Source organism: Corapipo altera, unplaced genomic scaffold (assembly GCF_003945725.1).
Source record: "Corapipo altera isolate COAL_440 unplaced genomic scaffold, ASM394572v1 55, whole genome shotgun sequence".
In the NCBI taxonomy this organism is placed as follows: Eukaryota; Metazoa; Chordata; class Aves; order Passeriformes; family Pipridae; genus Corapipo; species Corapipo altera.
The window spans coordinates 17,623,953-17,638,507 of record NW_020884882.1 but is presented as its reverse complement, the minus strand read 5'-3'; the positions used below and the strand labels follow the sequence as shown (position 1 = coordinate 17,638,507).

At 53.9% G+C, this 14,555-nt stretch overlaps 2 protein-coding genes across 2 annotated transcripts in view; one reads left to right on the top strand and one right to left on the bottom strand.

The window, feature by feature from the left end:
• Positions 1–10,397, top strand: part of PLXND1 (plexin D1) — a 71,460-nt gene extending 61,063 nt beyond the window's left edge. The window contains 6 exon segments of the mRNA XM_027640268.1: positions 635–739; positions 1,486–1,649; positions 3,011–3,158; positions 6,060–6,200; positions 7,035–7,109; positions 7,728–10,397. Coding sequence (XP_027496069.1) covers positions 635–739; positions 1,486–1,649; positions 3,011–3,158; positions 6,060–6,200; positions 7,035–7,109; positions 7,728–7,844 — 750 coding nt within the window. The 3' untranslated portion in view covers positions 7,845–10,397.
• Positions 10,398–10,710: 313 nt separating this feature from the next.
• LOC113945738 (histone H1oo) lies at positions 10,711–13,351 on the bottom strand. The gene is made up of 4 exons (XM_027640269.1): positions 13,085–13,351; positions 12,876–13,008; positions 12,742–12,800; positions 10,711–12,663 (listed from the first exon to the last, which is right to left on the bottom strand). Exons 1-4 carry the CDS (start codon positions 13,289–13,291, stop codon positions 12,193–12,195), a joined length of 870 nt encoding a protein of 289 aa, XP_027496070.1. The 5' UTR covers positions 13,292–13,351; the 3' UTR covers positions 10,711–12,192.
• Positions 13,352–14,555: the final 1,204 nt, after the last annotated feature.

Genomic DNA, 14,555 nt, shown 5'->3' with positions numbered 1-14,555 from the left:
GGACAACAACAATATTTTATAGCCTGGTTTTGGGATTTCTTTTCTCTGCTTGTGTTTCCATGCTGAAGTAGAAGCACGCACATACACACACGCACATGTACCGAGCAAGGAGGGAAAAGGGATGGGAAACCAACTGTTCCCATGTGAAACAATGCCAGGATGGACGTCAGTGGCTTGCTTTGTCATTATAGAGCAGTAATTCACTGACCTGACCTGTGGAATATTCATTTTTGTTTTGAAAAAGCCAATATTCCTACATATTATGCTTTTTCAAAATCCTAGGAAAACTGGTTTCTGCAGACACCACGTGCATTGCTGCTGGGAGCCCAAGGTGCAGCCACATGGGGTTGGGAGAGCCCGGGGGGGTGAGCAGGCCAGCATGCAAAGGGAGATGGATGGGTTCATTTCCTTCGTCTAGCATGAGAGAGGCAATAAAGAGCACAGGAGAAACACATGTCAGAAAAACTGAGTATTTTAAATCACTTTTTTAAAAGCCATATAAAGGTGTGTTTCTAAAACAGTAATTGCTTTTTAATTGAATTTTATGTTTAGTTGAAATTCTGTACTGAAAGGAAAGTTCAGTGTGACACTTGCAGAGAGGAGTGTTCTGACCGTGTGTTTTACCTGGGGCCAGGTTCTCCCAACCGATGAATCAGTGGAACACAAGAAGTCCCACAGGCAGAGCCATAGGAAGAAAGTCCTTCCAGAGATCTACCTGACACGGCTGCTCTCCACCAAGGTAGGAGCCGGGCGGCCCCCGTTCGTGGCAGGTGGGATTGTTTGTTGTCCCTAGGGAGAAGTCTGCTTCCGGGGAGGAGTGCTGCGGGGCCGGTCACTCGGGGGCACTGGGACTCCTGTCCTGGATGGCTGGACCATGTTTAGTGAGGCTACCAGGCACCTCTGGCTCCTCAGGTCCCTCCAGCTTCCCAGCTTGCCCTCACTTCTGAGTGATGCCCACACACGATCTCCCTGGGCTGGACTGGAGTCTGTGCAGAGGAAAGGGAGGTTGTCTGCCTCGAGGCTCGTGGTGCACAGCTCAGACCTGAACCCATCCCTCCAGCAAGAGATCCTGCTGGGGCAGGAGGTGGAGATGCTCAGCTGTGGGAGCAGGGGGAATGTCTGTGTGATAGGTCAGATCCGGACCATCTTTAATCCCAGCACGGTGCCTCACTGGAGCAGAGATCACAAGGATGGCCAGCAGTCTCTAGTCTTCTTTGTGTGTGCTGTGCAGAACAACCACAGATGTGAGATCCCAGCAGTAAAAAAGAAAATCTCAATGCCAGAAGAAATTAAACCCAAATGCAAGTTAATTATATCACTATGCACAAACAAACCTTTCCCTCCCTGCTTTGGCATCCACTTTCTCTTCTGATTTATTCAACTGGCAGCAAAGTGTTTCCCCTTGTGCACAGCAGTCGCAGCCCCTCTGCTATTCTCCTGGGCTCGAATGTTCTCCCCGGGCTCCAGTATGTCCTTGTCCTGCAGGGCACACTCCAGAAGTTCCTGGACGACTTGTTCAAAGCCATTCTCAGTATCCGAGATGATAAACCGCCTGTGGCTGTGAAGTATTTCTTTGACTTCCTAGAGGAGCAAGCAGAGAAGAGAGGGATCACAGACCCTGACACTCTGCACATCTGGAAGACCAACAGGTTTGGAAGAAGAAGTCTTTCTTTTCTTCCCTCCATCTCTCGGGAGCAGCAGCTGCAAAGCCCTGGTGTCCCAGATCAATCATTAGGTTGCTAAAAATAGGAGAGGGATTTGGAAAACAGGAAGGGTGGCATGGGTGGCAGCAAAAGATGAGGCCAAAGACAGGCTTGGAGAGCTTTAAACAAAAATAGGGCTCAGGGGAACAGTGAGCTGGAAGAGGAGGCATGGACAGATAAAGGGCAGAAGGAACTGGCACACTAACAAAAATAATGAAAGGAGAAACAGGATTACGGGAGGCAGCAGTGGTGTTAGCTCCAAGCACTGGAGATCTGAGACTGAGTCATGGATGTTTTAAAACCAGCATATTTGGCTCCTTTTCATTTGCTTTCTGGTTTTTCAGCCCTCGGGGGCAATTTTCCTGACTTCTCTCTGACTTACCACGGGACTCTGGGAGCTGATGCTGTGATAGCGTCGTGCTGGTGGGCACTGCAGCACTGGGACCAGCCAGAGTGGTGCTGAGGGATGTGATGAGCAGTGGGATTTGGGTGGGGGACCCAAAGTGAAGGGGAAGTAAAGCAGGAAAGAAAGCAGAGATTTTAAGCAGGAAGAGCAGGGAGCTGGGAGGGAGCATCAAGGAAAGGCTTAGAGCTTCTCAGGCTGTGGGGACAGTAACTGTTTCCAGCCCAGTGTGTGAAAATTTAAACCAAATTTGGTTGAGAAAGCAGGCATGCAGGCACAACCATTGGGCTACAGATCTGCCTGCTCTTTGCTACCTTCATTAGGCCTGTAGAGCAAAGATTTTGCTCCTCAGCTGCCACGGAAGGACAGTAGGAAGGGTGAGCAATAGACTGAAGCTGTGTTGTGGCCAGATGAGCAGTGAAGTGAAGTAATTAGAGAAGAAAATTATGAGAGAGCAGAAAAAAAGACATATGAAATGCATTTCACGGGGCCAGGTTCACCATCAGAATCAGATGATGGTTACTGTCAGGGAAGAGGGAAAAGCCAGTAACAGCAGCAAGGGGGAAGCCTGACTCAACAGCTCCATGCAGCCGGTGCGTCTCCAGGCCCATGGCTGCCTCAGGAGCTGCAGGGCCAAATGTGTGCCCAGAGGAGGCTCTACGTGCAGTTGCCTGTCTGTGCTGCATCTTCCAGCCTGTAGAAATGTCTCTGGGGTGAAGGCACATTCCTGCCCCTCTGTCGAGGCAGGGATCTGTACTGGGGTTATTAAATAGTAGAATCTGCCTCCTCAGTTTTTTCTCTCTGCTACTCACTTTCTATCATCATCTTTCCTCCATTTCCTCCCCTATCCCTCTGAACCACAAAAATTCACCTGGTGTGTGTTCCTGGATCCTTCTCTTTGCAGCCTACCGCTGAGGTTTTGGGTCAACATCCTGAAAAACCCCCAGTTTGTCTTCGACATTGACAAAACAGACCACATCGATGCCTGCCTGTCTGTGATCGCCCAGGCCTTCATCGACGCCTGCTCCCTCTCCGACCTGCAGCTGGGCAAGGTACTGCCAGGGGAGGACACTGTGCTCCTGCTTGGGCAGCCACAGAACGGACCGGTCTGGGTGGGCAGGGACTGGGAGAGGTCACCAGCCTGGCCTCCCCACAGCAGGACTTCCTGGGGCCATTGCTTGGGCTCATGCAGCTGAGTTTTGGCTGTCTCCAGGGATACGTTCTCCCCTCCTTCCCCACCCTTTCGTTCAGGTTTGAGCTAGAAATCCGCACCTCCTTTGTCACAAACAGTGGCCAGGGAGCAGGGACACACAGTCACAGGCAGGATTGACACAGGGCAGGGCCCCAGGCCAGGGGGCTCTGAGGGTCAGGGAAGACCAGCTGCTGGGCTGTGCACTGGGGTTCACCCATCGGCTCCATGAGCTCTCCTGCAGCTGTGGGAGAGCACCCGCTGACTCGGCACTGCGTCTAAAATGCTTCGTGACCCAGCTGAGCTGCTGCTGGAGCAGGCAAATATTTCTGCTGTTGTTTCAGGCAGGGGCATAAGTTGGGAAGGTGAGCACAGGTGGGGGTCAGCTCTGCCCCCGGGCACCAGCACGGGGCATGGGCAGACCCCGCAGGGGACCCCAGTTCCCAGTCAAGGCTGGTTTAGGGGTCACCATCAGCATAATGATCCCGTAAAGCAGCTGAGGGACAACATAAGCTCCTAGTGGCAGGATGGAAAATGATGTAGCTCCAGGTGAAGTCGTCACTGTTGGTGGTTTCTGCACAGCCTCTCACCTGGGAGAGCTGCCAGAAGCCCAGGAGTTGACCCAATCCTCTGGGAACACCAGTTGCTGCTCTCCTCCAGTGCAGCGCCTCCATCCCACACTGGCCATCCCCGGCATGGTGTTGGAGCCCGGTGGGCTCGACACGCCACCGGGGAAGCTGAGAAACGCGAGGCTGCACAGACCAGGTCCCCTCTCCCACCTTCAAGCCCTGCACATGGTCCTGCGGGGCCAGCCAGCGGCAGGACGACCCACGGCACGTTCTCTGTTCTCTGTTCCCCGCGGCCTTGGCTGAGCGCGGTGTTGACATTTGAAACTTCCTGACGTAAGTTCCATTAAGAAACGCTGTAAATCGCCGTCGGCGGCAGAGTGTGATGGGGGGAACCCTGCAGCGAGGGGGTGGGGGTGGGCGCTGTGCCCCCAGCCCCAGAGCTGCAGGAAACCTTTGCTGGGAGAGGTTAATGCTGGAGGAAGATCTAATGAGTGCTTGATTTTTTGTTTGTTTGGGTTTTGGTCTTTTTTTTGCATGTGTTATGAAACACCTACAATTTGTCCTTGTCAAGTAGCAGATGAGGGGAAGAGGGGTCAGCTGGAGTCAGACAGCAGATGGAAACATTTTTCAGGAATACAATAGCATAAGTGAAGGAATTGTTGAGTAATGTGGGAAGAATAAATCCTCAGCCTAAAAATCAGCTTGCATGTACACGCAATGTATCACAGCGTTTTCCAGCCTGGATCCTTCCCTTGGTTTCAGCACATTGCTCTCAGTACTACAAAAGTGAGAGCAGACTCAGTCTGTACATCTACAGTGCACAAGCGGTTAATAAACCGGTGCCCAGCTCTTCATATTACAGACAAATCAGACACAAATTAAAAAATAACTTAAAAAAGAGGCAGCATGGGTTTCCTTTGTGCTTCCAAGGGGAAAAAAAATAATGCTGTGAGCAAGTTCTGTGAGTTGGCCATATTCCCGTAATGCCTTGTCATTGGATTTGAAAATAAACCGCTGTGAGATCTGGTGCCACAGCCTGGTGCCCGTTTCCCATTTCCCCCACAGCATTAGCCATGCTACAGATTGCAGCAGCAGATTGCATTCACCCCAGGCTCCCCTATTCCTGCCTGACAGAGCTGAGGATGCTGCCTGCAGCCAGAGCCCCCCACACCATCTCCTCAGCAGGTCCCCTCTCCCCCTGTCAAAGCACTGGAGAGCAGTCCCACACACCAGTGTCAGGGTGGCAGGACACGGTGATCTCACACCCCTCAATGTCCCAGAGCCTAGGGTGCTTCCCCTTAGGGATCCAACACTAGGCCAGTCAGCCAAGTTCATTCCCAGGGTAATGATATCAGCAGGGCAGGATTGCCTCAAGGTTAAAATCATTCATACTGTGTTTGCAAGGAGAGCAGTAGGGTTGTACCTCCACTGGTACAACCCGGTTGTGTGGCTGGGAGGTTAAGGCTGCTGTGTCCAAGCTGACATTAATCAAGAGTACTCAGTATTCTCTGTTAATTACTTTATGTACACTCAATTTAGGCCAGGCAGGCTGGGTTAGCCAATGCAAAATAAATCAAAGCTACATGAAAAATCCAAGAGCACCATTTCAACTGACAAAGTTCAGCTTGTACGATAGCTTTGTTCTTCAGTTTAAATCAGGCTGGCTGCTCAAGAGACCCCAGCAACTGCATGCAGAAGCCCTTCCCTCGTTGCCAGTTTCCACACACAGAGCCATGGAGCACAAGTGTTTGATCTAGAGCAGGGCTGCTACCTCACCTGCAGAACATCACCTGACAGCAAGCCACCCTGCCTGACCCTGGGCATGGTTTTAGCCTGCTCTTACTGCAACTTAAAACACATCCTCACCAACCCCCTTCTCTGGCATTGAGCTGACAGATGTTCAGCTCATGCTAGGATGAAGGGCAGCGGGATGGTGCTGTGGCTCCGCAGGCACATGGTGCCAGTCTGCAGATCCTTGATGTATTTGAGGCCATGAGCTGTTTGGTGCCTTGGTGCCATTCCCCTGCAGTCCTGTCTGGTGACAGCCAGGACCAAAGGCAAAACTGCTCCCCGTACCTAGCTGTAGCTGAGGTCCCTGTCTGATGGACGGTCAGCACTTTGGTCAAGCAACCAGGATAAAGTTTTCAGCCAGGAACAACACGGGGCCTGATTTTGGTCTCTCACCCTCGCTCTAGGACTCCCCGACCAACAAACTGCTGTACGCCAAGGAGATCCCCGAGTACAGGAAGATAGTGCAGCGATACTACAAGCAAATCCATGACATGTCACCACTGAGTGAGCAGGAGATGAACGCCCACCTCGCAGAGGAGTCGCGGGTAAGTGGATGGAGGGGATGGGCTTGGGTCTGCAGGCTTGGTGTCCTACTGGCATCTGGGAGCAGCAGGGAATGCAGATAGGCTGCAATCAGCTACTGCTTGGATGCTAGAAGGAGCACGCAAGAAAGAATATTTTGCCTCAAACTTCTACACATAAACTTCATCTGACCTAATTCCAAGCATCTTCAATTACTGCCAGAGCTGCAGTAAACACCCACGAGTTCGCTTGAGCCTAACTAGCTCTGGCACCACTGGGAGCTGAGCGTGAAATTCAGTGCCAAAAAGCCAGGAAGTTTGGACAAGGATCTCTGCAATCCTGCAGCCACCCAGCCAGCTGGCCCCTGGGCGCAACTGCCAGGGCCGGCCCCAAGTCCCAGGCAGCCACTGGCAGCCAGCCCTGGTACCAGCCACGGGAGCTGGCAACCACGCTCTGGATCAGAGTTCTGCCAGGGATGCACCGTGCATTCCTCAAAATCAGACCTTCTCCCCAAGGTGTTCTAGCTTCAGGCAGTGAGCAGGATTTTTCCATCAACATTCTGCAGCCCAGCTGATGTGCTGCTCTCCTGTGAAATGGCTTTGGGCACGGAGGGGTAAGCAGTGCTACCCAGAGGGGGTATTTAAGGCTGGCTTTGAAAAGATGGAGACCTGTCCTGTTGTAAGCAAATGCACTTTCCTTAAAGGAAAAAGGCAAGAATCTGGCTGCACCAACACAACAGAAATAAAATTACCCAGGCAAAACCTGCTTTTAATGTAGTTGGTGCCGGCTGGCTGGGCTGAAACTCAGATGCTGCATCCTGTTAATATTATCCTCTCTTTTTTTCTGTCTTTATAAAGAAATACCGGAATGAGTTCAACACCAATGTTGCCATGGCTGAGATATACAAATATGCCAAGAGATACCGCTCCCAGGTGAGTGGGTTTCAGGGCACTCGGGCCCCAGCATGCCTGCTATGGTAACTCCATAATCAGACACTTGCATGCAGTCCCACAGAACAGGGATTATCAGGGTTTGCATAGTCCCAGCACATATGTAGTAGATGCACATGCAGATGCACCTGCTCTGTGTCCCTTGGCTGGCAACTTCTTGGAAGAAAAGGCCAGCTATTCCCAGCTGATCTTAACGGTGTTTGACTGGGCCGCACTGAAGCAGAGCTGCCTGATGTGTAGGTGCTTTCAAGAGGGCAGAACATGCAGATACAGTCCACCCACCCCCAAAATAACATGCACCCACCACCCCCACCAAGGCAGTGGCTCTGGCTGGCTCCTGCCCCCCTGCACCCCGCAGGCTGGTGCTGCACCCTCAGCTCCATTATTGCAGAGCATTTCTGCCACATTCTCCTCCTCTCCCAGCCCTGGCCAAGGACCCGGCTGTGCCCAAGGACAGCAGCTGTGCAGGGGCTGTAGGGCAGGGTGGGCTTTCCAGCTATGGCTGGGATTTGGGCTCCACAGGGCTGACAGCGGGAACTGGGCTGGCAGGTGGGCACTCCTAGGCTGCCTTATCCACCCACCTGCCCATGTCACCCACAGATCGTGGCTGCCCTGGATGCCAACCCCACAACAAAGCGCACCCAGCTCCAGCACAAATTCGAGCAAGTGATTGCGCTCATGGAGGACAACATCTACGAGTGCTGCAGTGAAGCCTAGGCCAGCTGCAGCCCTGGAAGTGACCTTTCCCGCAGCACAGTGCCACAGGGAATCTGCCTTCAGCCGCAAGCACACCGTGGTCATCCTCAAACCAGCCTTGTGGTGGGGGTGGGCCTGGCCATGGCCAAAGGACTCCCTCACATCACAAGAGGCCACAAGACACCTTTCAGAGCAGCTCAAACTCCTCTGGTATCCACTGTGGCACCCATAATTTATTTGCTGTTGCCAGCCAGAAATGGAGGTGTGACACCTGGGGCAAGCCCAGTTCACCACTTCCCTCTGGTCAGCACTCGAGCAGTCAGCACTCCCTGCATCCCTGCGTGTGGCTCCTCAGGACAAGGGATGGGGCTGCAGAGGCTGGAACAACAGACACAAAGCAGAAGGGTCACCTCAGGGAGTAATGAGCAGAGACAGCATAGGCCATCAGAGCAACACCTGAGTTCCCTTCCACTCCATCCCTCCAACATCCTTGTTTTTTGAACACCAGGGACTCTTATCAGCTGTTCACTATCTGCTGCATTCTGTGTATTTTTGTGCCTTTTAATTTTTGTACTGTATGTGTAAACATAACTGCCCCTCCATATGAGACTTGGGCAACATGAGGAACTTGGGGCTGAGACAAAGCAATTACTTCCCAAGCAGCTAAGGCATGGTGAAAGCACTTTATCCCTAACAGAGACAGCTGTTTGGGTGCCAGAGGGAGTGCAATCCATGTAAGACAGTGTGGGAAGGGCTGTTCCCCCTTCCCTGGGTTCTTGTCTCTCATGCACAGCAAGCTGGAGGTGCAGTGGGTAGGCAAACATCCCACTGCCCAACCAGCTCGTTGCAGGCACGGTCCTGTCTAGACCAGAAGCAGACAGAGGGTGAGGGTAGGACCGTGGCCCTTGCTCCCAGCCTCGCTGCACTGGCTCAGCACGTGTCTGCGGCACTGCCCCGCCTTGGCCCCAGTAATGCCTTTCATACCAACAGGGCCAGCTCCTGCTGACAGCCCTCTGACAGTGGCCTCGAGCCACACACAGGGCAAACACCAGGTAGCATCGTCTCTTTCCTTGCCTCTCCCCGTGGCCATCACCAAACACAAGGTCAGTGCTGCAGAGGTGTCTCCTAAAGCAGCTTGTTCTGCTTGCTTCAGGCCCAGCCCCCGTGGCTGATACCTGAGAGCAGCCAAGAGAGGGGGGCTTGGCTGCGTTACCAGCCTGTTTTCAGACCTTAAAGGCAGAGGGACTGGACCCATCCCCTGGCAGCCCAGCACTGACACAGGCCACCAGAGCAGCTCCGGCATCCCGAGCTGCAGACTAAAGTAGAGAGTGTTCAGGCTTAGGCCAGGGTCAGTGAGAAGGTCCCACTGGCAGACCAATGGACCTCATCCAAGACCAGAAACCGCAGTGCCACCCTGTGGTATTTGCACTGGGGCAACACCCCATCCCAGCTTGGTGGCCCCTTCTCTTTCCTGCAGCCCGGGGAGCTGTGATCGCTCTGGTCTCCAGTGTCACACAGGCCCCTCTGAAGAGGCTGGATACAGCCAAGGCCATGTGCTCGAAGCCAGCATTCCTGCATGGGAAAAGGCTCCTGCCCACAGGGCTGACCCTCCGCAGATGCCATGGTTCAAACTGCCAAATAGGAAAGAAACAAAGAAAAAAGTTACTACCTCACAGCAGGAGGGTGTAAGGGGAGCCTTTGTTAGTCATTCAACTGACAATGATGCAACCTGGTATTAGATAACTGTTCACCAGAAGTACTCCTGGGTGACTCTCTGCCATGGACAGGTGGCCTCCATTCCATTGTTTCCAGTAATGCCACATTTGTCAGAAGCCGCAACATCAGAGTTGTGTATGTGTACATAGATATCTATTTTAAAACAAATGATAGACTTTATCCAGTATGTTAAAAGGGGGGAAGGGAGGGAAGGGAAAGGGGAAGAACAGAGGGGTTTTTTTAAAGAGAACTACAGAAAAAGTACTTACACTGCAGAGGTCTCAATGTCTTTGCTGAGGATGTGGCTTCAGAATATAAACTCTTAAGAATGTAGCTGGGCTACATTTTATTTTGAAAGTGATTTCACAAAATCTTGAATTTTTTTTTCTGTTAGAGACTGTGAATAGCTGACAGAGATTTAGGCAGGCCCAGCACAGGGAAGGCAAGGGCAAGAAAGAACAAGGTAGCAGAGAATGTTGAGTTTGGTTGGAGGCAGGGAAAGGGCCATGGAGCTGTAGTCCCATGTTGTTTGTTACAGGGAAAGGAAACAAGTGAGTCAAGAGCAAGTAGGGTTTGCCTCCAGGTGCTGTGACTGGGCTGTGTATTGAGGCTATTGCTTTATTATTTAATTTTTATGAAAGAAAAAAAAAAGTATTTGCTACAGCCATGTAAAGGAACAACTTTAACAGAGCAAAAGCTCGAGGGTTTGTAGTGTTGTATTGCCTTGAACCCCCAAGCCCTTTGTAACATGTTTTTCAACTTCGGCACGTGTTGTGGATGTAGTGCCCTTACCTGCTGTGTAGTGGAAGTGGCAAACTCCTGGCAAAGCCTATCTTTGTAATAAAACAAGGTGCTGAACCTGTGGAGTGCAGTTCCTGCCCCTGTGCGTGCAGAGTACACACATGAAAGACACCTGCACAGACGAGCCTTGCATGTACAAGGCACACCATGTGCAGGGTCAGCAGCTCAGTGAGAACCCCCTTGTTTCTGCAGGAGACAGGTTTGTACTTCTCTGAGCTGCAGAGCTCGTTGTGGCCACACAGCACTCCCACAGCCGGTGCCACGGCTCCCGCTGGAGCAGGCACGGGAGCAGACGACTGGCACCCGAACTGACTGACACTGTGCTGCACACGTGAAGACCAGCAGCCCCACAGCAGCAGTTGGGGCCGGGCACCCTCACCTCTGCCAGTTGCCCAGTCCACAGGACAGTGCCTCCCCCCAGTCCTGGGGAGCCAGCACCTCCCTGCACTGTCAGACCAGGCTGCAGCTTCAGCACCCTGACACCAGCTTGGCCCAAGGGCCTTAATAACCATGGCATTGCTAAATCCATGCTCTTCCATCTCCTCCAGTAAAAGCTGCACTTTCCAGACACTGGAGGGATTTTTTTCTCCTGCTAGGAAGTTGATTCTTAGTAAAGCTAAATCCAGCCATTAAATGACTTGGCCTCTCTCAAAGCAAGAGAGCTGCACGTTTCACACTGCAGATGGTGAGGAGAGAGGACACAGCCCCTTCCTTGCCCTGTTGGGACATTGCCACATGGGCGAGCGGGGCTCTGTGAGGCCACCACTGTCAGAGGATCCAGTGAACTCAGCTCAGTTACTGCTGTCATATTCCCCACCCTGTCCCTTGAGGGACACGAGTTCCAGCTCCCTTAAAGATGGATCAACATAGTAAAGGCTGAAGTTTAAAGAGAAGTTAGTTTGCTCAGCTCTTGCTTAAGCCCCAGAGCAAGGCCAGGAGCCTTGGAGGGCATTGGCAAGGCCAGCTGCAGATTAGTGAAATCCTCTTTAGGAAGAGTTTTACTTCCACTTATTTTCTCCCACCCAGGAGGACTGTAACCCTTTACACGATCAGCCTGACCTTCAGAAGGGCTCTGCTCTGGGCAGAGCAAGAGAAATTGAGGCATTTGAAGTTATTAAATGAAAGTGTCACACACTGACCCATAGGAGCTCACAAGACAGGTTTGGATATGGGAACTGTGCCACAGACAGATAACAAGAGCACAAACTATGCTGGGGGCTACAGGAAGCACTCCAAACTCATTTTTTGAGCCCTAAAACACCTCTATCTTTCTCTTACTATAGTTAGAGCACACGCAGCTCCCCCCAGTGCTCGAGACCATGGCATGCACCCAGACCTCCCACCCCGGCACTCTCATAATCCCAGCTCAGCCAGGCATCAGCACAAGGGCAGCCAAGAGGGCAGAGGGCTCGACACCTCACAGTCCACACCAGCAGGACTAGCCAAGCCTGAGCTTCTCCATTCTGGGGGGTGGCACCATGCTGTGTCCCATGGGTCCCAGGGCCCCTGCCCAGGCCATCACTGCCAGCCTGCACACACACAGAGCCCCCCAAGCCCAGCATACCCCTGGCACCACAGCTGGGGACACGGGGACAGACAGGGCACCTCTCCATGAGGGCAGGCAGAGAGGCAGCTGCCTGCAGTATCGACTCAGTACCATGCCATGCAGCATGAAGCCAGGGCTGGGAAATGAGAGCCCAGGGGCAGGGGCCCACAACCAGGGCAGCAGTCAGGCCATACTATGAGGTGAGTAAAGAAGCTTTATTAGGAGAGGGTAAACACAGAGTTAAAACCTGTCCTGGGGACTAAAAGCAACCCAGACCCCAAGGGCCTGGGGCCAGCTGAAGCAGGGCTAAGCGAGACTGTCTGGGCCCCCCAACAGAGCCGTTCTGTCCTCTCCAGGGGACGCTGCCTTCTGCAGTCTGGCTTCCCCCTGCCTGGCTCCTGGGGTCACCCAGGGCTTCCTCGCCTGGCCTTGACCCCTCTGTGCTTTGGGGGGATCCTGCTGTGCCCCCTTGAGCACCTTCCCCTTGCTCTTTCCCCCAGGGACCTTTTGGGGCCCCTTTGTCCCAGCACCCACAGAACTGTCACTTTTGCTCCTTCCTGCAGCCTCAGCCCCACAGGGCCTTGAGCACCCTTTGCCAAGTGTCTGGGGGTGGTCAGCAGCTCGTGGGGGCCTTGAACACCCTGTGCCAGGGGCCTGGGAGCAGTGGGCAGCTCTCGGGGGCCCTGAACACCCCGTGCCAGGGGCCTGGGGATGGTTGGCAGCTCTCGGGGGCTTTGCTCCATCGCTCCCAGGCTTCACTGCAGCTCGTGGCTGGGCCTGGAGGAGAGGGAAGAGAGCACCTCAGGGTGCTGCCATGCCATGAGCCACCCAGCCCCACTGCCATCACCTACTCACACCCATGGGCTTTGCTTTTGGCTTCTGCTTCATGGCTGTTAGCTGCTGCTTCATGGTACATGCAGACGGGGTAGTGGATGAGTCCTGGTGGGGCCAGGCAGCACGGGGTGGCTCATGCCCCAGAAGCCCTTTACCTCGTTGTTGTGCACCAGCCACAGGGGCACAGGGGTCCTTGGTGGTCCCTTCCTGTCCTGGCTTCGGGGCCTCTCCTCTGTCAGGATTTGCCTGGCCCAGATGCTGCCTGTGCTGTGGCTCCTTGGGTGCTAACTGGGGATGAAAGCAGGGTGTCAGTGGGCCCAGGCAGCACCTCAGCCCCCAGCCGCCCTGGCAGCCCCCTGCTCACCATGAAGGTGCTGGTGGCCCCCACAGCAGAGGAGTTGTGGGGCCGCACCAGCTCCCCACAGCTCAGCCCCTTGCTCAGCGCCTGCTTCAGCAGGTACTTGAGCCGGATAGGATCCTCGGTGGGGTACTTGGCCAGGATGAATTGCTTGATGGTGAAGACAGAGGCACCCTTCTTCTCATCTTGGGCCTGCAGCGCCTCTTTGACCATCTGCAGGGTTGAAGGGCGCTGGGCCACACCGCCCAGGACCAGCAGACCTGGGAGTCAGGTTGGAAGAGGCACCATTTGAGACTGGGGTCCAGCCCCAAGACACTCACACCTCCAAGGGCTGCAAAGCCCCCAGAAGCTGAGCAGCCATAACTCTACTCATCCCTACAGCCTCACAGGGACTGTGGCCACTAGAGCTCAAACCAAGCCCCAGAGACCCAGCCCCACCAGAACCCAAAGTGAGCCCTAGAGTCCCAGCTGAGACTCACCAGAGACCCAGCTCTGCAGGACCCTGCAGCGCTTGCAGACCCCTTACCCATTTGAGGCTCCATAGCAGAACACAGGAGCCCACAGCCCCGGGCACAGGCAGCTCCAACTCCACCCACAGCACCACCAACCCTGCTCCTTAGGCCCAGCTCACCTCCCTGCAATTTATCCGATAACCAGCCTGGATGGCAGCTGGTTGGCAGCTGCTAATTGCTCTGGTCTCCGCCCCAGGTGGGAGCTGGGGGCTGGGAATTCAAGTGCCCTTTGCCAGAGTTTTGTGTGGGGCTGGAGGGGCTCAGGGCAGACCTGAGCAGATAGTTTGGAGAGGGATGAGAGACTGGGAGTGTGTGGGATGATTGCCCTGAACAGGCAGAGCACTGGGTGGATGTTGGGGTGCTGAGATGGCAGCTTGCTGATAGTATTTGCTGTGGGGTGCACGGGGAGCCAGCTTGCAGCGTGCGGCCCACACAGACCTGTTCCCAGTGTGCTGGTGGGATGTGCTATCTCCCTTTGCTTCACTGAGAAGCAGGGGTCTGATAAGGAGGGGAAAAAACAATCCCACAAAGGAGAGGAGGAAAATAAAGAGCTGCTTGGTTAATCAGCAAAGTGACTCCCCCCCACCATCTCCATGATCATGTTCATGAGCAGGACGACCATTCATCCCTGCCCACTGAATCCCACCATGCTCGGGGGAGAGCACTCCCAGCCCCGGACACAGACAGCCATGTCCCCTCCACGTCCCCTCTCTGCTGCCACCTACGCTCACAAGGTGAGCCTGAGTAAATCACTGAAGGTTCTTTGGTGGAGGAACAGCACAAATGACCCCACCTGGGCGACTGCTGTGTTCCTCCCCAGTGCCCCATCAATCCCTCCCTCTGTACACAGGAGACTCACGGGGCTTCCGTGTGCATTGTCTGTCTGAAAGGTGAAGAAGCTGGGAGCCAAGATTACAATGTGGCAGGATTGGCTCCTGGCCACCTCAGCAGACCTGTCACCATGG

Bases quoted from the DNA above. Each gene is read 5' to 3' on its own strand.
- LOC113945738 (XM_027640269.1), bottom strand. From the start codon at position 13,291: ATGGTCAAAGAGGCGCTGCAGGCCCAAGATGAGAAGAAGGGTGCCTCT. The intron at 12,801-12,875 runs GTAAAGGGCTTC...CCCCGTCTGCAT, and splicing joins GGCTGGTGCACAACAACGAG to GTACCATGAAGCAGCAGCTA. The intron at 12,664-12,741 runs GTGAGTAGGTGA...CCTCTCCTCCAG, and splicing joins CAAAAGCAAAGCCCATGGGT to GCCCAGCCACGAGCTGCAGT.